Source organism: Anolis carolinensis, chromosome 5 (genome assembly GCF_035594765.1).
Source record: "Anolis carolinensis isolate JA03-04 chromosome 5, rAnoCar3.1.pri, whole genome shotgun sequence".
Lineage (NCBI taxonomy): Eukaryota > Metazoa > Chordata > Lepidosauria > Squamata > Dactyloidae > Anolis > Anolis carolinensis.
Window position 1 is genome coordinate 55,609,279 of NC_085845.1, and position 24,004 is coordinate 55,633,282.

The 24,004-nt window shown below is 42.1% G+C and overlaps 1 protein-coding gene across 4 annotated transcripts in view; it reads right to left on the minus strand.

Annotated features, from left to right (window-relative positions):
- The window catches only part of marchf1 (membrane associated ring-CH-type finger 1), a 178,933-nt gene extending 168,518 nt beyond the window's left edge, over positions 1–10,415 (minus strand). The window contains exons 1-2 of one of the 4 annotated variants that reach the window (XM_062981348.1): positions 9,987–10,413; positions 9,524–9,751 (exon numbers count right to left, since the gene is read on the minus strand). Coding sequence is in view for 1 of the 4 variants with exons in the window: in XM_008111903.3 (XP_008110110.2) it covers positions 9,524–9,613 (90 nt within the window). In the remaining 3 variants the exon portion in view is untranslated. Of the gene's footprint in view, positions 1–9,523 lie in introns of all 4 variants that reach the window. The other 3 variants (XM_008111903.3, XM_062981349.1, XM_003221698.4) reach the window with 3 other exon arrangements.
- Between the last annotated feature and the right edge of the window lie 13,589 nt (positions 10,416–24,004).

Here is a 24,004-nt window from a genome sequence, read left to right on the forward strand (position 1 = left end):
GTTGAATACAAAATAATTCATCCAGAAAGTAGATGGGAACAAAAACATTAAAGATTGGGCAGAAATAATAAAATATATGACAGTCGCCACCCAAGCAACTGGGGCATTGAGATGCAAAGAGCATAGAAAGTGAAAAGTTTTTTTTTTAAGTTTGACTATTTAGCAGATTTTATGCTCTAGGACTACATCCTTGAAAGGGGAACCAAATACACAACAGGCTGAATCAAGAAGAAGTGGGATCTGAAATGGGGAAGATTGATAGACTAAAAGGAAAAGGAAACTACAAAGAACTGAACCATACATTCTCCCTGATTAATCAATTAAAATATTATTTGAATGAAGGAAAGTACTGTTCCCGGAGGGTGGGGGGAGAGGGAGGACAGAAATATCAATGAACACAGGTGGGAGATAAATGTAGATTCAGCAATGTTAAGAAACATAAAAGAATAACATTCTGTTTGTATTATGAAATTTTACTGACTTTGAAATTATTAAACCCGTGTTCACAATAAAAAATTGAGACAAAAATTTAATCAAAAGCTGAATCTTAAACCGAGGCTGCAAATACACTATAAAATTAATGCAAAGTGACACCACTTTAACTGCCATGGCTCAATGCTAAGAAATCACAAAAGCTTTAAAAGGCCTTTAGATTTCTCTGTCAAAGAGTGCTGATGTTTCACCAAGTGCATCTCCAATAATTCCATAGTACTGGGCCACTGCAGTTAAAGTGGAGTCAAGCAGCATTACTTCTACAGTGTAAATGCACTCTAAATTACAAGAAGTAGCTTTAGAAAATGGAAGTAATTTGATGTACTCCTATCTGGGAGATCCAAAAACAGAATATCTTATCACCTTCCTTAATGACAGCAAACAATTGTGACTTACTTAAGGTTACCTGATGAGGGTCTATGGCTGAATGGGAATATGAACTTAGGTCTCCTGTAGTTTTATAATAGGTAATCTGATGGGTATAACTATCTGGAAATTGGCTACTCTGAGTGGTTTCTTGGAATACATATTTTTTCCTGGAACATTGCGGAAGATAATAAATCCAAATTCAACCAACAAGAATCAACCCCCAATTCTAGTAATAACTCAAGGTTGAGAAACTTGTATTTCTCTAGGTCCTGAATCCTATCTAGAGTATACCATTGCTGCCCTTTTTGAATGGTGACTCAAAATGAAATGGTGACTCAAATGTTATGATTCTACCAATAGAATTCTACCAATAGGACTGTAACATCTGATTACCCTATCCAACACAACCAGTGGAAATAATTGCAGAGAGCTTCAGTCCAGCATCTGTAGGGCCACATATTATTGAGGGATTGGCCCTGAGTTTGCACATCCTTAGTAGGACTATTAATAATAGAGTATTTTGGAAAGAAGGTTCCAAAATACGTGGACAAGGTGCTTGGAGAGGTGAGAGCTACCACATGCATCATAGACCCCTGCCCATCCTGGCTGGTGAGAGAAGCCAGAGGGGGATTGGCCGAGTGGGTGAAGGTGGTGGTGAATGCCTCCCTAGAGGAAGGCATATTTCCAGCGAGCTTTAAATTCGCTGTAATCAAACCGCTGTTGAAAAAGCCATTACTGGACCCCACTCAATTGGACAGCTATCGGCCTATTTCCAATCTCCCCTTTTTGGGCAAGGTCGTGGAACGTGTGGTGGCCGCACAACTCCAGGCATTCTTGGTAGATACTAATTATCTGGATCCGGCACAGTCTGGCTTCAGGCATGGTACCGAGACAGCCTTGGTCGCCTTAGTCAATGATCTACGCCAGGAACTGGACAGGGGGAGTGTGTCCCTGCTGTTTCTGCTGGACCTCTCAGCGGCCTTCAATACCGTAGATCACAGTATCCTTCTGGGACGCCTCGAGGGAATGGGACTTGGAGGTACTGTTCTGCAGTGGCTCCGGTCCTTCCTGGAGGGTCGTTCCCAGATGGTGTCATTGGGGGACACCTACTCGGCCCCACAACCATTGACTTGTGGGGTCCCACAGGGTTCAGTACTGTCCCCCATGTTGTTCAACATATACATGAAGCCGTTGGGAGAGATCATCCAGAGTTTCGGGGTGCGATGTCATCTGTACGCAGATGATGTCCAGCTCTGTCACTCCTTCCCACCTGTCACTAAGGAGGCTGTTCAGGTCCTGAACCGGTGCTTGGCCGCTGTGTCGGACTGGATGAAGGCTAACAAATTGAAATTGAATCCAGACAAGACAGAGGTCCCCCTGGTCAGTCGTAGGGCCGAACAGGGAATAGGGTTACAGCCTGTGTTGGATGGGGTCGCACTCCCCCTGAAGACGCAGGTTCGCAGTCTGGGGGTTCTCCTGGACTCATCGCTGAGCCTGGAGCCCCAGGTCTCGGCGGTGGCCAGGGGAGCCTTCGCACAACTCAGACTTGTGCTCCAGCTGCGCCCGTTCCTTGGGAAGTCTGACTTGGCCATGGTGGTCCACGCTCTGGTTACATTCCGTCTGGACTACTACAACGCTTTCTACGTGGGGTTACCTTTGAAGACGGACCAGAAGCTCCAATTAGAACAATGGGCGGCAGCCAGAGTAATAACTGGAGCGACTTACAGGGAGCGTACCACCCCTTTGTTAAGCCAGCTCCACCGGTTGCCGATATGCTACCGAGCCCAATTCAAAGTGCTGGTTTTGACCTATAAAGCCTTAAATGGTTCTGGCCCAATCTACTTGTCCGAACATATCTCTTCCTATGAGCCAGGAAGATCCCTATGGTCATCTGGTGAGGCCCTGCTCTTGGTCCCGCCTGCCTCACAAGCGCGGCTGGTGGGAACGAGGGACAGGGCCTTCTCGGTGGTGGCTCCCCAGCTGTGGAACACCCCCCCCCCAAAGATATACGGCAAGCCCCAACCCTTTTGAGTTTTAGAAAAGCCTTAAAAACACGGCTATGTGCTCAGGCTTTTAATGAATAAACAACAAAGACGACCCAGACTGATGTATGGATAAAGCACGAGGATATTGGATGAACGGATTTTAACCATATGTTTTATATTTTATACTGTATTTAACTATTTGTAATAGATTTTATATGCTGTTTGTTTTAATGATGTGTCGGGATTGAATTGTTGCCAATTGTACGCCGCCCTGAGTCCCTTCAGGTGAGAAGGGAGGGATAGAAATATTGGAAATAAAATAAAATAAATAATAACAAGGAAACCAAGAAGACCATAATGAGGGTGGAAGCTTAGCCAGGGACCAATAAAACCTAAACACTACGAGTAATCCCAATATAATTGTACCATAAAAAAGGAAGATTAGAATAAACAGTATCATAGGTGGCACCTTACCATCATGCTAGAAGACTAGTATATGACTCATCAGTGAACAATTGAGTAATATAACTTATCTGAGTACAGTTTGAAAAAAAAGGCTATAGCAGGTATCATCTATGTGTTCCATGGCCAAGTAACCACTACCACAATATTTTCTACCATGGATCTTTTCATGCCAAACAAACTGACCAATTCAAAATCACAGAATTATAGAGTAGGAAGAGACCACATGGGACATCTAGTTCCTGCCACGCAGGAAAAGCACAGTCAAAGCACCTCCAAAAGATGGCCATCCTGTCTCTGTTTAACAGCCTTCAAAGAAGGAGCCTCCACCACACTCTGAGGCAATGAGTTCAACTGTTAAACAGTTCTTAGAGTCAGGAAGTTTTTTGTAATGTTCTGGTGGAATCTCCGTTCTGTAATTAGAATCCACTGCCCCGAGTCCCAGTCTTCAGGGCAGCAGAAAACAAGCCGGCTTCCTCTTTACTGTAGAAGTGCATATCCGTAAGCCACTTCGTGCTGACAGTCATACATTCTTCCAAAAGGAGAAGTATAAGCAAAATGGTTGTACTCTGGATAAAGTAATCCTACTACAGTTGTCCCTTCACATTTTTCCATTCATTTTCCATTCTCACAGGGGTCCTGCACCCCTAACCCCACTGAATGTGGAGGAACCTACTGTATTTCAAAGAGATTCCCTTTGAGTTCAAAATCTGTCAGGCGAGAAGAAAAGAATAAGCCATATTTCACTATCTTCTTTCATCGATCTCAATCCAGCATCGCTAGCTCCATGTCACTCATTCCCTTAGACCAGTGGTTCTCAACATACAACTCCCAGAAATCCCAGCCAGTTTGCCAGCTGTTAGGATTTCTGAGAGTTGAAGGCCAAAACATCTGAGGACCCACAAGTTGAGAACCACTGCCTTAGACCAAGCATGATGCCTGGGGATTGAAGTGCAGAACCTTTCTGTTCATGCCTAATCATTCTCACTGCTTTGCTGCTTATAAGATTCATGCAGGAAATAACAAACAGGAGTTAACACATCTTGCTGCTGCCTTCCTCCTTTTGTAACATACCAAGTACACTAGGTTATGAAGTTTGGTTCAGAGTATCAATCAGTTTTCTTTTCTCTGTTTGGTTGTTGCCAGAAATAAAAGATGAACCCTACCAGCAGCCCAGTTTCCCACCACACACAGTAAGTACCAGGAAAAAAAACCCTTAGCCATAACTCAAGTGAGTTATGAATATGTGTGCACCTTCAAGTCATCTTTCAATTTATGGTGATCCCATGCATTTCATAGGGTTTTCTTAGGCAAGGTATACTGAGAGTGGCTTTCCCAGTTTTTTCCTCTGAATTATAGCCTCCAGTACCTGGTGCTGATTGGGGATCTCCCATCCAAGTACTAAATAAAGCTGGGATCTGAGGCCTTGAGAATATTAGGCCCCACTGTTATATTATGAAAGCAGTTTAGTATTCTGATTAACTAAATTTAAGAAAAACTGATTTGAACACTGACTTTGAAATGCTGAGTTTGGATGTAATATGGGGGCATGGAAGGGTGAAGGACACTAGGATGAAAGAGGCAAAGAAGTAAAGAGTATGGGGGAGTATAGATATCATGAAGAAGGGAAGGCTCGATAGGGAAAAATACAACAACCAAACTAACCAAGTAGGAAAGGAACACCCATGTGGCTCTTGGTTACTAATTATTCATCAGGAAGATTAGGGCATTTCAGGAATGGCTAGATGCAGGGATGGAAACTTCCATAATAATATGCAGGAATACTGGAACAAAAATGACTCAGATTTTCCCAACACCATCCAGTTTTTGACCATCCAGTTTTGCTCAAAGAAGGTTTAAAAACCAAGAAACCAAGAATTAAAATTTTACTGCTGTGAACATGAACACAGAAATTCCTTTCCCTCTAATAATTCAAAAGCGCTGAAGAAAATAATCTGATTAAGTCATTATGGAATATTTTCTACTGCTTCAAGATTGTCCACATTGGTGAAGTTGACGTTCTTCACTGCATCACATCTGAACAGAATAGAGGACCTGGAATCTGGAGGATACAGTGTGTGTGTGTGTGTGTGTATATATATATATATATATTCTGCAAAGAATTTAGTGGAAGAATTGGGGAAAGTCAATATTTCTCAGACTACAAAAGGAAAACTGACATGCAGAACACTCTCAAAAATAGCAATACAAAGTATTTGTACTCCACAAAAAAAAGTAAACTGTTTTAGCAGAAGAAATAGCTTCAGGACAGTGGCCTATGCTATTGATAAGATCTGTCCAAATGGACTCTGAAGCTGGAAAATGTAAATGGCAGGTGTCCCAGTTTAGCATGCTTGATGCACATGTTCCTTGAAAATAGCAGCAGGGCCACTAATGTAAACAAGCAGATGAGAGAAAGAAACAAGTTTGTCTATTCTCAAAACAAAGGACTCAAATGTATTAGAACCCTTAAACATAACTGTGCAAACCTGTATCTCTTCCTCATATTTCCATTCCAGTAGGAACTCACTGAAGTTCTTTGCTAGCCTCTGCTGTAAATCTACAGAAAGAGACTGAGTTGTATACTGTACAGATTTTAAAGATGATGGACATCCTCCATGGAGCAGCCACATTATATTTATCCATATGTATTAATGTCATTTGGGGTGAATTATTTTGTGAAGAGAAGTGAAATGAGTCAACAGAAGCAGAAGATACTACAAAACAGACAACAGACGTGCAACTGTCTAAGAATCAATACCTTGTTTTTTTCTCTCTCAAAGAAAGAACTAATTAACGTTAGGTTTACAGTGTTTGCTGAATAGTTTTGAATAATCTTTTGATCGTACTCATCATGACACCCTGGACTGTAATGCATTCCAAACAAGAATTTCAGGCTTCTTGAATTAAATCCAATGTATCACTCCATATAGAGAAAGAAGTACCCCAATGAATAAAAGCTTTCACTGAAAGGGTATTTACATAATATCAAAACAAGAACTAGTTTCCTTATCCTAATTACAGAATTTGTGGATATCACATTTTGCTTATATAAGTGAGAATTAAGCTGTTACTTCGTTGTACTGTCATTCCCATTTTCCCTTTTTCATATCCCACATCTTTCTTTGAACTTTCACTTCAAGCTGATATCCAACAAGCAAAACTCTAACCTGATACTTCACTGCCTCCAACAATATGTTTCAAATTATCAATTAAACCAAGAGCATTTTGGAAAAATGCAATTCTATTGTTTAGAAAAAATGACATCAGAAGACATTGTTCATGAAAATATGGGAGTAATAATCACTGTGTTTAGTTCAAAAGCTATCCGGATGCAGAAAGATCTCCATCAACTGTTAATTAAATGTACTGGTATTTTACACTACTGTGCTATATAACTTGCAATGCATGCACTGTTGATACATGAAATCAACAGATCAAATAAGCTATGAATACGTCATAGAAAAACACCTGGGAAATACAGTGAAATTTCCTCAGTCAAATATTTAAATACTCTCATTTGTTTTCTTCCCAGTCACAATAATTTTAAATGCAATATCGATGTCCTTAATATAAATGAGACATGATATTCAAAGAAGGTATGAGACTTCAGTAGTCACACCTTCATTTCTCATAAGCCCAAAGTCTTTATCGGGGGGAAAAAGTAATCTGCCAAAATGTACTTCTCTCAGCTAGCCTGCTGCAAAACAGTTTTCGGAGACTTGCGAGCAGTGATGTATTTAAAAATTAGGATGATGTAGGCTAACTAGTTTCACTTGCATATTTATGTTTCCAGAATTTCCTGCTTGACAGTACTAATTGTTTAACTAATAAACCTCCCTGTTGCCAACAAAATGACAGAGAACAATGGAATGAGTACAAAACCTATGACGATGGAGAACAACAGTGTGTGTCTGAAAGATGCTACACCCACATTTGACAGGCGTTTGGTGTTGCTATTTGATTGCATATCTGTACAACACAATGTATTTCTACCTTTTGCAATAGCTCATTTTCCTAGAAGAAGATGCTGCTTTGCTTTTTAGCATCCCATCCCAATGTGCAGGAGGAACAATGCCCATTGTCTGCAGAGGACTTGGACAACACGCCTCCCTCCACACACAAATGAATACCCAGTTTAAATGCCTGAGAGTTGTCAATGAGAAAAAGATGTCATATTTGCTTTGTCCCTACACAATGTTTGCCCCACTATCACATACTGCCAACAAGCTTTTCACAGAAACAATTCATACAGCAACTATGAATTGACTGGTTAGGAAAGTAGGCAGGGAATCCTATCTCAATTGTGTTACAAGTCACAGAGCACAACAGTAGCTTTAGTGAGGAATGAATATCTTCAATACATGCACCTCTGAACTAGCTGGTTGCCATTAAGCAAGTAGTCAGGGTATCCTATTTCAATTGTGTTATACATAAGAGCACAGCATTAGCTTTTGTGAGGCAGGAATATCCTGAGTAGAAATGCACCTCTGAATTGCCATTTGGCAAATAATGATGGCATCCTATTTCAATGGTGTTATCAGTTCCAGAGCAAAGCATTATCTTTGGTGAGACAGAAATATCTGGAGTCTGTGTGTAATACATGAACACGCATACATATATAGGGTGTCCCAAAAGTTGCCATACATAGGGAAAATGGGAAACTGTAGCTAAATGTACCTCTATTTACAAAAACACCAATTGCAAAATATTTCCAAACATTCCCTATATGTTGGGTACCACTTTTCTACACACGAAGTCAAAACACTGAAAAATATAAAGTGTAATATAAAATATGAGTTTGTCCTTTTCCCCCCTATGTATGGAGACTTTTGAGACACCTTGCATGTATTTGTGTGTATGTATGTATATAGGGGGTGCTGTAATTTTTAGTTTGAATATATGTTTTATGGATTTAACTGCATTTAAAAAAAATACTAATGATATAATGTTTTATACACATAGCATCCCATCCCAAAGTGCAAGAGGAATAATACCCCTCTCTCTATATATATATGGATAGATATAGACATATGTATCCCACCTCTATCTCTATGTCTGTGTTTATATATGTGGAAGGGTGGCTGTTTTGTAATTCTACCAATCTTTAGTTATTTATTTTGTCTAGTTTTTATGGAACTGAATATTTGTTGTTAATCTGCCCTGACTCCCCACAGGGAGATTAGGTGGGATATAAATAAAGTCTGAATATGATTATTATCATCATCATCATCATCCACAATATCTGCTTTGAACTGGAATATTTGAGTCCACATTGCCATATATCCCAGTTCAAATAATTCTTGTTCACCTGTGGTGACTTTTGATGTCGATGTGGTTTGTTTTGGGCTAGGGTGGGGGTGGATCATTTTTGTCTCGGGTCCAGTTTTTATGGCACTGAATATTTGCCCTGAGTCCTCTCAGGGAAATAGAAGGGATACACATAAAGTTTGATTATTATTATTATTATCATCATCCACAATGTCTGCTTTGAACTGGAATATCTGGGGGCCCTTCCACACAGCTCTATATCCCAGAATATCAAGGCAGAAAATTTCACAATATCTGCTTTGAAGTGGGTTATCTGAGTCCACGTTGCCATACATTCCAGTTCAAAGCAGATAACCTGGATTTTTATTCAGCTGTGTGGAAGGGGCCTGAGTCCACACAGCCAGATATTTGAGTTCAAAGCAGATAATCATACCTCACAACCTCTGGGGATGCCTGCCATAGATGTGGGCGAAACGTCAGGAGAGAATACTTCTGGAACATGGCCATACAGCCCGGAAAACACACAACAACCCAGATCATCTGGATTTTTATTTAGCTGTGTGGAAGGGGTGTGTGTGGAAGGAGTTCAAAACAGACAATCTGGATTTTTGTGTAGCTGTGTGGAAGGGGCCTTAGATAGATAGATAGATAGAGATAGATAGAGATATATATATACACACACACACACATCCTCCCCAATCACTTCCCTCCCTTGTCCGCAGCCTGACAGAAAAGCAAATGCTTTGCCATTCATTCAGAGGGGGAAAAGGGCTTGCAGCGTGGGCGATCCTCCTATTTCCTAGTGAGGGAAGGCAAGGGAGGATGGCTGCTTGTCTTCCTCTTCCTTCCCTCGACCCATAAGCACACATACACACACACACACACCCAACCCCCAGTTCAACCTCTTCGGGCCCTCCTCCTCTTCCTCCTCCCTGTCTTCTTACCTCGACTTCCTTGCTCTTCTCTTTGTTCCTTCCCTGGGAACTTCTCCTCCCATTGCCGGCCGGGACGACCGAGATCCGTTGGAGGGGCATTTCGGAGACGGAGGCAGGTTGGCGGCCCCTGATTGGACGACGACGACGACGACGACAACGAAGCCTCCGAGGCTGCCTTTGCTTCCCCCTTCAGGAGCCCACCTGAGCCAGGCACATTTGGCGCGCCTTTCTCTCAATCTGTGTGTGTGTGGTGAAAAGCAAGAAGCTGAGGGAGGGTCCTTTTTCAAGCAGCGCCCTCCTCTTTCCCCTCACAATATTCCCATTCTAATAATAATAATACCCCCCCCCCCCAAAAAAAAGACACGAAATATAATCCCAGGACTCCCAAGTCTTGTCACGGCCTCTTCTTCCTTTCGGCCTTTCCTTTCCTCCAGAGCATTGTGGGAGAGGAGAGAGGAGACAACTCAATTACCTAATAAACTGTCATGGAAACCAAAAGAGAGGCCTGGGGTTTTTAAAAACAGGCGCTTCCTTTCCTTTCAGGGCTGCCTTCCATCCCTGTGTGTGTCTCTTGCTCTTTCTCGCTCTTCCTCCTCACTCCAAAAGCGCCCAAACCCAAAAGGCGCGCAAAGGCGGCTTAGCGGCGTCCTATTTCGGAGCCAAATCTCCTCCCGCCGCCGCTGCTGCCGGTGCCCTTCAGGCGCTTCCCTGCTTAAGCTGCTTAGGTTTCGAAGAGAGCCAGCTGCTTTCTTCGGAAAGAGGGAAGGAATAAAAATTAAACAAAAAGGACAGCGGTGGATAAAATCTGGGAAATAAAACAAAAACCAAAGCAATGTTGTTGTTAGTATTTGAACTCGTCCTTGGCCTCTTCTTCAGCATCACGTTTTAGAAGAGCTCGTCACGCACTGGCGCCCCCTAGAGGCGCTTTTGCATCGGGCAAAGTGGAGCCTCGGTGGGCGGGTCTTCATCGCATTGAATCAGGTTCAGTGTTTGGTAGAATCCTAGAGTCATAGAATTCTAGAGTTGAAAGAGTCCTCATGGGCCATCCAGTCTAACTCCCTGCCAAGAAGCAGGAAAATTGCATTCAAAGCACCCCTGACAGATGGCCATCCAGACAACAAGGGATCGCCTAAGTAAGTTCTCAAATTACCAACGAGATGGGTTCTGTAGGTTTGTTCTTAAGTGGAATTTGTACAGTCACAATTTTAAAGTTCAACTTCATATATATATACAGTAGAGTCTCACTTATCCAAGCGAAACGGGCTGGCAGAAGCTTGGATAAGTGAATATCTTGGATAATAAGGAGGGATTAAGGAAAAGCCTATTAAACATCAAATTAAATTATGATTTTACAAATTAAGCACCAAAACTTCATGTTATACAACAAATTTGACAGAAAAAGTAGTTCAATATGCAGTAATGTTATGTTTTAATTACTGTATTTACGAATTTAGCACCAAAATATCACAATATATTGAAAACATTGACTACAAAAATTGCTTGGATAATCCAGAGGCTTGGATAAGCAAGGCTTGGATAAGTGAGACTCTACTGTATATATATATTTACAATTTAAAAATGTGACTGTTCCAACTTACATACAAATTTGACTTAAGAATATATATACAGTAGAGTCCCGCTTATCCAACCTTTGCTTATCCAATGTTCTGTATTATCCAATGCTGTCTGCCTTTTAGTAGTCAAATGTTTTTGTAGTCAATGTTTTCGATACATTGCGATATTTTGGTGCTAAATTCGTAAATACAGTAATTACTACATAATGTTGCCATGTATTGAACTGCTTTTTCTGTCAATTTGTTGTAAAACATGTTTTGGTGCTTAATTTGTAAAATCATAACGTAATTTGGTGTTTAATAGGCTTTTCCTTAATCCCTCCTTATTATCCAACATTTTCACTTATCCAACATTCTGCTGGCCCATTTATGTTGGATAAGCAAGACTCTACTGTATATGTATATATATTGTTATGCCCCAGGGCATGGTATATGCATCTGCCATACTGTGTTTGATTTGTACTTTGGCCCTCTTGGCTTTCTGTACTCATAATAATAATAATAATAATAATAATAATAATAATAATAATACTTTATTTTTGTATACCGCCACCATCTCCCCAAAGGGACTCAGGGCGGCTAACATGGGGCCAAGCCCAAAAAGACGAAGTGTAACAAGTTAAAATATAAAACAATAAAATAACAAGCAACAAGCAGTATAAAATCAAAAACGGATTCAAACACAGTTTTACAAATACAATAAAACTAGATAAAAAGTTTTAAAACAATATCAGTTTCACCATCAAAGAGACAAAAGGAATAAAAGGGGGTCAAAGCAAAGTGCATAATAACTAGGTTATTCCATAAAGTGCCTGGCCGCACGTTTCCTAAGATGATGTTAGGGGTAGGATTGGGTGGGACCAAAGATAAAGTGCAGAATAGCAACATGGTTGTCCATGGGTCTGTGGTGTCTTGTTTAATCAAAAACGCACTGAAAGAACCAAGTCTTAAATTGTTTAAGCAAACAGGGTTGGGGCCAGCCTAATCTCACTGGGGAGGAGTTCCAAAGCCGAGTAGTTTGGTCCTCTTGGCTTTCTTTACCGCTAATTATGACGCAATAACTCCTCGCTCTCTCTGGCCTGTACTTCTGAAGAGAACATGGTTGCCCAGCTTCTAGGAAACTAACATTTTTTTCACCTGCTGTAGTGTGATGTTTAACAAGATTTGCCCAGAATAAAGGACCTGAAACCTTGTCTCTGCAGCTGAGTTGACACTATCTGACAAAATTTCTGGTGTAAGTACTGGTCAAATGAGATTACTTCAGACACTCCCATGGCCTCACACTTGGAGCCAGTTTATTGAGTCAGAATATATATATTACATAGGATACCATGGGGAAGGGTTAACACCCCTGTAGTGTTTGCTTTACTGTCTGTGACTCTCTTTAAAAGATTTTACCTCACTTTCTGTCCCAGTGTTATTTGAAATTTGAAAACTTTTGGCTTGCTGTGAAACAAAAATTGGTGATAAAGCTTTAGTGGAGACCCCATTTCTCCATGATAACTCTTCCAGGAAATAATTTCATATAATCATAGAGTTGGAAGAGACCACATGGGCCATCTAGTCCAACCCCCTGCCATTCAGGAAAAGCACAAAGCATCCCTGACAAATGGCCATCCAGCCTCTGTTTAAAAGTTTCTAAGGAGGGAGCTTGCAGCACACTCCAAGGCAGAGAGTTCCACTGCTGAACAGCTCGTACGGCCAGGAAGTTCTTCCTTATGTTCAGCTGGAATCTCCTTTCCTGTAATTTGAACCCATTGCTCCAAATCCTAGTTTCAAGGGCAGGAGAAAACAAGCCTGTTCCCTCTTCTTTATGACACTCTTTTCACATATTTATACATGGCTATCATGTCTCCTCTCAATCTTCTCTTTTGCAAGTTAAACATACTCAGTTCTTTAAAATGCTCCTCATAGGACATGGCCTCCAGACTTTTGATCATTTTAGTTGCCGTCCTCTGGACACCTTCCAGCATGTCAATATTTCTTTTGAACTGTGGTGCCCAGAATTTCCTTTCCTAGAGGTTGATTTATCTCACTTCCTGTTGTCTCACCCCTGTTCTTAACTTTGTAAATCGGATGCTTGTAACTCATGGACTACCTGTATACTGTAGGGTTAATGTAGTTTGACATTGATTTAACTGTCATAGCTCAGTGCTATGAGGTCATAGGAGTTGTAGTTTTACAAGTTGTTTAGCTTTCTGTTACAAATAGTGAGGCAGTTAAGTGAGTGCGGAGGTTAGGTGAATAGGACTACCATAAAAAACTGGCATAAGAAAAAAATGACATCATGAAAATATGAGAGTAATAATCACTGTGTTTAGTTCAAAAACTATCAGGCTGCAGAAACATCTCAATCAACTGTTAATTAAATCTACTGGTATTTTACACTACTGTGCTACATAACTTGCAATGCATGCACTGTTGATACAAAAAATCAACAGATCAAATAAGCCATGACTACATCATAGAAAAACACCAGGGAAATACAGTGAAATTCCTCAGTCAAACATTTAAATATTCTCATTTGTTTTCTTCCCAGTCACTGAATTAAAAATACTATTTGTTTTACCTTCTAGAACACTTCTCTATGAATCTCTAGGTCTTAACAGCACTACTCTGCAGTTAACTTCCACTGGAAGCTGACTATAGATTGCACTGGAGGACCTAGAGATTTCTAGAAAAGCGTTCTTTATAAATCCTCCAACATGATTGGAGGACGTTAGCCATAGCGTTACACTAGAGGAGCTAGAAATAATATTTAAAATCAAATATGTGAATACAGTAGAGTCTCACTTATCCAAGCCTCACTTATCCAAGTTTCTGGATTATCCAAGCCATTTTTGTAGTCAATGTTTTCAATATATCGTGATATTTCGGTGCTAAATTCGTAAATACAGTAATTACAACATAACATTACTGCGTATTGAACTGCTTTTTCTGTCAAATTTGTTGTAAAACATTATGTTTTGGTGCTTAATTTGTAAAATCATAACCTAATTTGATGTTTAATAGGCTTTTCCTTAATCCCTCCTTATTATGCAAGATATTCGCTTATCCAAGCTTCTGCCAGCCCGTTTAGCTTGGATAAGTGAGACTCTACTGTATGAAAATCCTCAAAGGTCATTACAAATGTAGAGGGACTCCTGTATTTTGGATTTCAGAATTCTGGATAAGGGATTTTCAATGCATATAAGAGTTTAGACCAATTGTGACATTTGCCGTGAAAATGTCCAGCGTCCCTTTCTACAAGTTGGATGTGTAGTGAGAGTTGAAACCTCAAAACATTATCTGAGACTTAGTGATGATGAAATGGTCTTGGGAGTATGCACACAGTGCATTTCAGCTAATACTGATTACTCCTCATACAATCAGGGAACATACAGACTCATATCCCAGCACTTCTAGTTTCAGAAGCCAAAACGATCAATGCGACATCCCTGCAAGGCCACTTCTTGTTATTTTCATGCCCCAAGTAAACAAAAATAACTTTGCTGCCAAGTCTTGTAACTGCCAGGGCTTTCCTTAAGGGCATTCCTCGACTGCATCCCTCTTTTCCTCTTCCAAATATAGCACTTTCATCTGGAAAGAATGAGGAGGAGAAAGGATTTCTAGTTTTGAACCCTTGCTCCAGAAATTTAACAAGGTATTTAAGGGCATTCAGAGAAGAAAGTATGTTTTCTAGAAGCTGTTTTTACAAAGCCTGGGCAGGGAGAGAAGGATACGCTTTTAATAAGAAATGTTATTCTACCTGAAACTTCTTTTATTCCTTGGAAACATTCATTGCTTGAGACTTCCACCTTGTCGTTCATGGCCTTTGCACGAAAACATTGCTTGTCCATCTCTGGATGCTTTTGCACTGTAGAATGAATGCAGTTTGACAATACTTTAACTTCCAGGCCTCAGTGGTATAGAATTTGTAGTTTAATGAGGCAGCAGCACCCTTTGAAATAGAAGGCTGAAGATCTTGCTAAACAACAGCTTCCATGATTTCATAGCACTGAGCCATGGCAGTTAAAGTGGTGTTGTACTGCATTCATTCTACAGAGTCAAGGCATTCTAGGAATCTCTGGTCTCCCAATGCATGCTACCTTCAACTTTCAGCAGAAGTTTACTATAGAGTGATGCTGGATAACCTAGAAATTTCAAGGAAGCTGTTCACTTGGGTTAAAAAAAACCCAGCAATTTATTTGCAGTATTTCATTTTCATAGGCCTGTTCCCCTAACCTTGGTGAATGTGGAGGGCTGGCTGTAATTTGAAAGTAAATACACTGTCTTCACTTAAGAAGTTATAAATAACCTTCAGTATCCATCAGGGATCCCAAGGAGGTTAAGCACTAATCAACTTAATCCACCTATGTCTCCCTTAGTGAGGAAGGGGGAGAAGGAGCTTAAAAGGTGAGAGGCACACAAAACCCAGCTTGCTTCCTTCCACTGGACTAGGTCAGCTGTTTATTTAGGTTAGCGGAACTCGGTACGCTTTACTATTATCTCCCTAAGGCAGTAGCCCTATGCACGCTTATTTGTAAATCCCATTAGATTCAGTGAACTGTACTTCTGAGTAAAGATGCATGGGACAATGTTATAAATAAAAGGCACCATTTCTAAAGGAGCAAAGCTTCTATACTCTGTTCTGTAAACAAGGAAAATCAAACTGGGGGAGTGCATCTACACTATAGAATTAATGCAGTTTGACACCGATTTTACTGCCATGGTTCAAATGCTATGGAATCCTGAAATCTGTAGTTTGGTGAGGCACCAGCACTCTTTATCTGGGAAGGATAAAGACCTTGTAAAACTACAATCCCCAAAATTTCCCAGCCTTGAGCCATGGGAGTTAAAGTACAGTGTTCCCTCACTATTTCACAGTTCACTTTTTGCGGATTTGCTGTTTCACAGTTTTTCAATAAACGCTAAAAGAATATTATAAATCACTAGCTGTGCCCGGCCACGCGTTGCTGTGGCGAAGTATGGTGGTATGGGAAATAAAGTATTGAGGAATTGGTGGTAGTTAGGTAAAGGGTAAAGGTTTTCTCCTGACATTAAGTTCAGTCGTGTCTGACTTTGGGGGTCTCCATTTCTAAGCTGAAGAGCTGGCGTTGTCCGTAGACTCCTCCAAGGTCATGTGGCCGGCATGACTGCATGGAGTGCTGTTACCTTCCCACCGGAGCAGTACCTATTCATGTACTCTCATTTGCATGTTTTTGAACTTTAGGGTTGGCAGAAGCTGCCTAAGTGAGTTCTAACTCTGCCTGTCCCCTGGGCTGAGTGGGTTGCTAGGAGACCAAGTGGGTGGAGCTTAGCCTTCTAACTGGCAGCAATTGGATAAAAACAATTATTCCTCTCCCTCTAATTAGGACTTTATTTTTCTTTGCTTTTGGTTATATCAACTTGGAGGCATGGATGATGGGTTGTGTTGTCAAATTTCGAGGTTGGGGGGCCTTTAGTTTTGTTGTTTTGTTGGTCACCGGGATTCCATCACTCTTTTATATATATAGATAAAAAAGTTACAATTTACAGCCTAAGGAAGAGAAGAAGGAGAAGCCGAAGGGAAAGAAAAGGAACCCAAGCGGCAACAGGATGAGAAGGAGGCTATTTATCAACACACGATTGGTTGATAAAGACTTCAAATAGTGTATTACTACTAAAATAATGTATAAATATTAAAATTAATATAGTGTCTCTACTTCGTGGATTTTCACTTATTGCGGGTGGTCCTGGAATGTAACCCCCACGATAAGTGAGGGAACACTGTAGTATCAAACTGCATTAATTCCACAGTGTAAATGCACCTTACATCCTCCTGCTCTCTCCTATAAGCAATGATCGGTTTTGGAAAGATAGTCCTGTTTGGAGTAGGAACCACATTATTTTTGCTCTTAAACTGATTTCTGAAAGAACCTCAGAGCAGGTAACAAACAAGAATCTTCTCAAAATCAGTAGTGATGCCTATCCTTCTGTTTATTCTGCCTTATATATAGCCATGTCTTCTTAGGTTGTAAAGTTTGTTCTCTCTTTTTTAAATGCAATCAATGTACAGGGACCGGTTCTTTGCGAAGGGCTTTATAATTAACATGTATCGTTAAGTTATATAGCATATCTCTTCCTTGCAGTCTCTGTGTGTGTGCCTTTAAGTCACCTGTCCACTTATAGGTAAGGGTAAAGGTTTCCCCTGACATTAAGTCTAGTCGTGTCTGACTCTGGGGTTGGTGCTCATTTCCATTTCTAAGCCGAAGAGCTGGCGTTGTCCATAGACACCTCCAGGGTCATGTGGCCGATATGACTGCATGGAGCCATTACCTTCCCACCGGAGCGATACCTATGGATCTACTCACATTTGCAAGTTTTTGAACTTCTAGGTTGGCAGAAGCTGGGCTAACAGCGGGAGCTACCCCCCACTCCCCAGATTTGAACCGCCGACCTTTTGGTAAGCAAGTTCAGCAGCTCAGCAATTTAACCCACTGTGCCATCGGGGGCTCCAGTCTACTTATGCTGACCCCATAAATTTCGTAGGGTTTTATTTGCCAACAAATACTTAGAATAACTTAACTAGCCAAGTTCAGCAGCTCAGCAGTTTAACCCACTGTGCCATCGGGGGCTCCAGTCCACTTATGCTGACCCCATAAATTTCGTAGGGTTTATTTGGCAACAAATACTTAGAATAACTTAACTAGCCAAGATATTCAGACATAAGAAGCAGAAACTCCTGCAGGTTTAACTCCCTGACGGAAAAACAGTCAAACGCAAAGAAGTAAGTACTTGCTGGGTTTTTCTTCTTCTTACAACCCTGATTCCTCTACCTTGAGACAGTACCTCAGATCTCGGCCTACATGATGACAGGATCAGCCTGTATCCAGCCTTTAATGAAGACATACCTCTTTGATCAGGCATTTCCCAGTGCTTGCAGTTAAGCTCTGCACATATTGTTTGTTAATGTGTTTCACTAATTTTATTTTCTTTCTTTTTGTTTTGTCTTTATTCTGTTTGCTGCCTAGATGTCTCAATAATAAGCACTTTAGAAATATGTATAGGTAAATAATAGAATTACAATGGTTTTAAACTAAGTAAATAATAGAAATTAAATGTCTCTTTAAGCACCTACAGCTGCCCATCCTCATTTTATCAAGGGCCACATCAGCCTTATGGTTGCTTTCAAAGGACCATTGAATCCATGGATACAGAGAACCAACTATTTACATAATGGTCAGTGCTCTTTAGTTTTTATCCAAATTTGGTCCCCAGATATTCTCGAATGACAATTCTCATCATTTTTGTTTGTCTGGTATATGGATTGGGGATAATGGGAATTGCAGCCTAACAGTACATGTGGCTCTGAAGCTGAGGAAAAGTTAAATGACATTTGAAAGTCAGACATCATATCTAGAATCCTTGTATCCAAACCCCCTATGACCCCTCGCGGGTTTTGGAGCCTGTTTAGAAAGACCTTTAGTCACTATTGGTTATTTTTGTCAAGGAAATAACACTTTATGGGAGTTAGAGTTTCAAAGGAAAGATTCCGTTTGGTTATTTGGGGGGTGCTGATTCAGAAAATTGCATTGGATAGACCACATCAGCTCAAGGTTCTGATACAGAACATATGCCATCCAGTGTCTTGCTCACTTCAAAGGATCAGTCTGAACGCAGATCAGAGATGGCTGCTCTCAAATCCAATCTTTATTGAAGAACACATGACTTTGGAAAAGTCAGGAATGACCCAATGTTTACATACAACTATTTTTATAACTTTTGATGCTACGTAACACCACACGTAAATATCATCATCAAGTCCCACCCCCAATATCACATTACTACCATTTTCACACACTAGACCAATTATAATTGTTTATACTTTCGGCCCCAAGTTCCCAGGCATATTCTATCTTCTTCTGCCAGGTGCTCCTGGGATTGTTTATGTTATGACTCCCAGTTACAGGGCTGAATTACCAAAGCCCTGTAACTGGGTTCCATGACATGGTGCCCTCCTTTTCTTCGTCCTCCTCTTCGGTTCTTCTTTCATCACAAGCCTGAAACAAAACAATAATTCTATGTGTCCATTTTGTCCCAAGTACCCATATATTTTTTCAGTAAGCTACGATGGAATACAGGGTGTATTTTCCCTAAGCTTTTTGGCAATGCCAACTGGAAAGTCACCTCGTTGATAACACCCTGTATTCTAAATGGTCCAATATATTTAGGGCCCAATTTTTTCGAAGGTAGCCCCAGTTTGATGTTTTGGGTACTTAGCCACACTAAATCTCCTTTCTCCAATTTATCACCTTCCACCCTCTTTCTGTCTGCGAATACTTTATACTTTTTATGTGCTTCTTTTAAGGATGCAGTCACTTGACTCCAGCATTCCATCATTTGCGCTTTCCATTTCCCTGCCTCTGTTCCCTCACTCTCTGTCCATCTCGGCAGCTGGGGCAGAGGCTGTAGTTCATACCCGTAAACTACTTCAAAGGGGGTTTTATTTGTTGCTGAATGTATAGTCGAATTAAAAGCTAGTTCTGCAAAAGCCAACCACCGAGACCAGTCGTTTTGTCTCATGTTAGAGTACATTCGAAGGAACTGCCCAAGTGTCTGCTGAGTACGTTCTACCGCCCCATTTGTCATGGGGTGAAAAGCAGAACTTAAACTCCTTTCTGCTCCTAGCATTTCCAGGAATTTTTCCCAAAATTTTGCTGTGAATTGTACTCCTCTGTCACTGACCACTCTACTGGGACATCCATGCAGTTTGTAAATGTGGTTTATGTACAATTCAGCTAGTTTCTCGGCTGATGGCAGTTTCGTCAGTGCTATAAAGTGGGCCTGTTTAGAAAACAGGTCCAATACTGTCCAAATATAACGATGTCCTTTGCTAACCGGTAGTTCCCCCACAAAGTCCATAGCTACACATTCCCAAGGTCTGGTAGGTTCTGCTACTGTTTGTAATAATCCCATTGGCTTCCCTCCTCTCGATTTATTTCTGGCACAATCATCACATTGAACAACATAATTTTTTATGTCCTTCCTCATCCCTGGCCACCAGCAATGTTTTGCTATTGCTTTTGTTGTTTTTGTAATTCCTGTATGACCAGCGCTCTGGTTGTTGTGAAAACGATGCAAAATCTTGATCCTTAATGTTGCTGGGATATACAGTTTCTTGTTCACAAACCAAAATCCCCCCTTCTGCTCCCCCTGTTCTGCATTGGATGCGATCCACTGGTCTCCTTCATAAGACTGTTTCAGCTCGTTTCCCCAATTATCTTTTCCGTCGAGTTCAACCATAGCAGTGTTCTCTTTTTGGGTTTGTGCTCTTGTTCTGACAGCTAAACCCCATTGTTTGTCAGAGAATATTGTTCCCTCTTTTGCTGTGGGTATTCCTTCGTGTTGAGGCATGCGTGAAAGAGCATCTGCCAAGACATTCTGCTTCCCCTGAAAAAACTTTAATTGGAAATCGAACCTGCTGAAGTATTGTGCCCATCTAATCTGTTTGGGGGACAATTTTCGAGGGGACTTTAAATACTGGAGGTTCTTATGGTCAGACCAAATTTCAAATGGGATTCCGCTTCCTTCGAGAAAGTGTCGCCAGCATTCTAAGGCTTTTAATATGGCTAGTGCCTCTTTTTCCCATATCGGCCAACATTTTTCAGTTTCGCTGAACTTCCGGGACAAATATCCACAGGGTTTTAAGTTCCCATTTTGATCCTTTTGCAATAGTACTGCCCCATACGCACAGTCTGAGGCATCGCAATGGATTATGAAAGGGCTCCTGATATCGGGGTGTTTTAGAATGGGTCCTTCTGTGAAGCATTCTTTTAGGGTTTCAAATGCCTTTTGGCATTCTGGCGTCCAACTTAGTTTGGCGCCAGGAGCTTTTACTTTTGCTGTCTCTCCTTTCCCTTTTGTTTTTAAAAGTTCAGTAAGGGGTGCAGTTATTTGCGCGAAGCCTTTTATGAAGGATCTATAAAAATTTGCAAACCCCAGAAACGATTGCAATTGCCTCCTTGTTTGAGGCACTCCCCATTCCTTTACATCTGATACTTTAGCTGGATCCATAGCTAACCCTTCTGGAGATATCCGATACCCCAGAAAGTCAATTTGAGTTTTATTAAATTCACATTTGGACAGTTTTGCGTACAGCTTTGCTTCTCTTAGTCTCTGCAAAACTTCCCGGACCAATTTCACGTGCTTTTCCTTATCTTCAGTCACAATCAAGATATCATCAAGAAATATGAATACCCCTCTGTACAACAATGGGTGCAGTATTTCATTTATAAGCTGCATAAAGCACCCGCCTCCATTTTTTAAACCGAAAGGTAAAATTTTATATTCAAAATGGCCGAATGCGCAGGAAAATGCAGTTTTCCAAGTATCTTCCGGTTTGATCCTTAATTTATGATATGCTTCAATTAAATCAAGTTTAGTAAATATGCTCCCTTTTTTCAATACGGTAATTAAATCCTTTACTAAGGGCATAGGGTATTTATTGTCCTTAGTAATTGCATTCAAATTTCGATAATCAATGCACAATCTTAGGGAGTTGTCTTTCTTTCTCCTGAATAACACTGGGGCCCCGAGAGGAGAATTGGATGGCTTAATGAAGCCCCGCGCCAGGTTTTTATCAATGTATTTCCTCAATTCCTCCTTCTCCTGCACAGACATGGGATAAACTTTTGGTTTTGGTAAGTTTGCTCCGGGGGTTATTTCAATTTCTACTTCTATATTCCTTTTGGGAGGTAATTTACTTGCCTCTTTCTGATTGAATACATCCACAAAGTCTCTGTATTCAGGTGGCAATAGCAGTGGGTCTATTTCACCTTCTTCATCTCCCTCGTCCTCCTCTTCTGCAATCTTGCTTATCTCCCATTGCGTCTGCTGTTCTTTAAATGCTAGGCTCTTTCCTCTCCAATCTACTTCGGGATTTGCCTGTTCGAGCCATGGTATCCCTAATATTACGTGGTATGTGGCAATAGGGGCTATCACAAAGGATATTCTTCCTTCCCATTTGCCTATTTTACATGGGACCTCCCGTATTTCCTTTGTAGATACTTCCCCAGTAGCAACTGATCCGTCTAGCTGCGAAAATGCAATTGGGGAGTCAAGCGCCATCTGCTGGCATTTCAACGCTCCTGCTAACTCCGGAGTTATAATATTCCTGGAACAACCACAATCCACAAATGCCTTGCAGGTGGCCCGATTCTCTAGCCCCGAGAGGCAGATTGGCACTACTATCATGCGTTTGTCCTGACTCACCAATTTTTCTGAAGATTCTGGGGCTTGCACCTCCTCCTCCGCACGCCTCCCGGTTGCTGGCTTGGGCTTTGAGGGTTTTGGCGGCTCCCCCTTCCGTGCCCAGCATTCTGCTGCTCGATGGCCCGTCTTCCCACATACAAAGCATCCCAGTTTAGGTTTGTTGTCGTCTCCTCTGGAGGGAATCCCCGGCCTCCCTCCAGGTCTTTCCTGCTTCCTCGTTTCTCCTCGACCTCTCGCCACCGGTCTTTGCTGGCCGCCGCTGCTCCTGAAGCGCTTTACTTGGGCCAGGGTGGATTCAACGCGCCCCGCTAGTTGAATCCATCCCTGGAGCGTTTCGGGGTCATCTCTGTGCGCTGCCCAGCTGAAAATCTCGGGGCGTAGTCCCTCTTTAAATAACTCCACTTTGGTCACTTCAGACCACTCTGGTACCCTTTCCGCGAGGTGTAGGAATTCCTCTGCGTACTCGGGCACTGTTTTGTCCCTCTGCTTTATTCCTTTCAGCTGGTCTCGAGCCCTCAATTGCTCTAGCCGGTCTCTGAATCGGTTTTCCAGTGCGGCGAGGAAGCGGGGCACTGACCTCAGGCATGGGTCGTGTCTGGCATGGAGTTGCACGTACCAGCTGGCTGCTCCTCGCTTTAGTGTGTTGCCGATGGCTCGAACCCTGCTTGCTTCGGAGGGGAATGTGTGTGCATTGTCTTCCATGTATCCTCTGATGCTAATTAGAAAAAAGTTCAGTTCATCTGATTCCCCTCCGTATTCCAGTTTGAGATCTTCTCTTCTTGGCATCCATTCTGCGGCCCGTTGATGCTGTCTGGGAGGCATGGGGAAGGGTTGCATCAGGTTTCCTCGGGCGGCTCCTTGGAACACGCCGCGCCCCACTCCGGTGGTCATTCTGCGCGGCTCCCGAAAGTCTGCCGCCGCTGTCGGCCCTTCCGCCCATCCGCATACTGGCCTCGCTGTAGCCCCCTCATCTCGCCTTTCCTCGTCGTACGGCACATCCTCCTCCTCTTCCTGGATCCCCCGCTCCTCTCCGCCTTCGTCTGCAAATCCACTGGACCCGATCCCTGGCCCCAGTGGCCTTTCCACCCCGACGCCCATTCGGGGGGTTGGGAGCTCTGTTGGAGATGGCGGCCTCAGAGTTCCCAGAGCTCGCTGGCGCTCCACTTCGCGCGCCATTCTGTCTCGGAACTCCAGCTCCTGCCAGTATTCCTCGTCTCCCTCGTCCCTTGCCGCCGCGGGACTCTGCGTTGAAGCTCGCTGTCCCCTCTGGCTCCAATCGCCTCCTTTGCTTGGCTCTCTCTCGGCGCCATATCGGATGTGCTCTTTTTGGAGATTCTCTTCCAATATTGGCACTATTCTCCCCACGGTATCCGACAGCCTGGATAAGTGAGTTTCCAGGATGGATAACCACAGGGCCACGGTCTCCGGCATGCTTCCTCCAGATCCCCAACTGGTTTCTGCCGCCGCCGGAACGCCTCTTCCCCCTCTGGGAATCCTCTGGGTCACGCCGTCCGGCTTGGGGTACCCCGTAGAGGAAGCTATGGCTTGCAATGTCTCTTCTGCCAACGGCAGAGCTCCCAGCGGAGGCCCCTTTGCTCCGTCATGGCTTTGATCTCCTTCCCTGCTCATTATCACTTCACTGCAAATTTGCAGGAGGGTGAGAACTGGATTCCTGACTTAATTG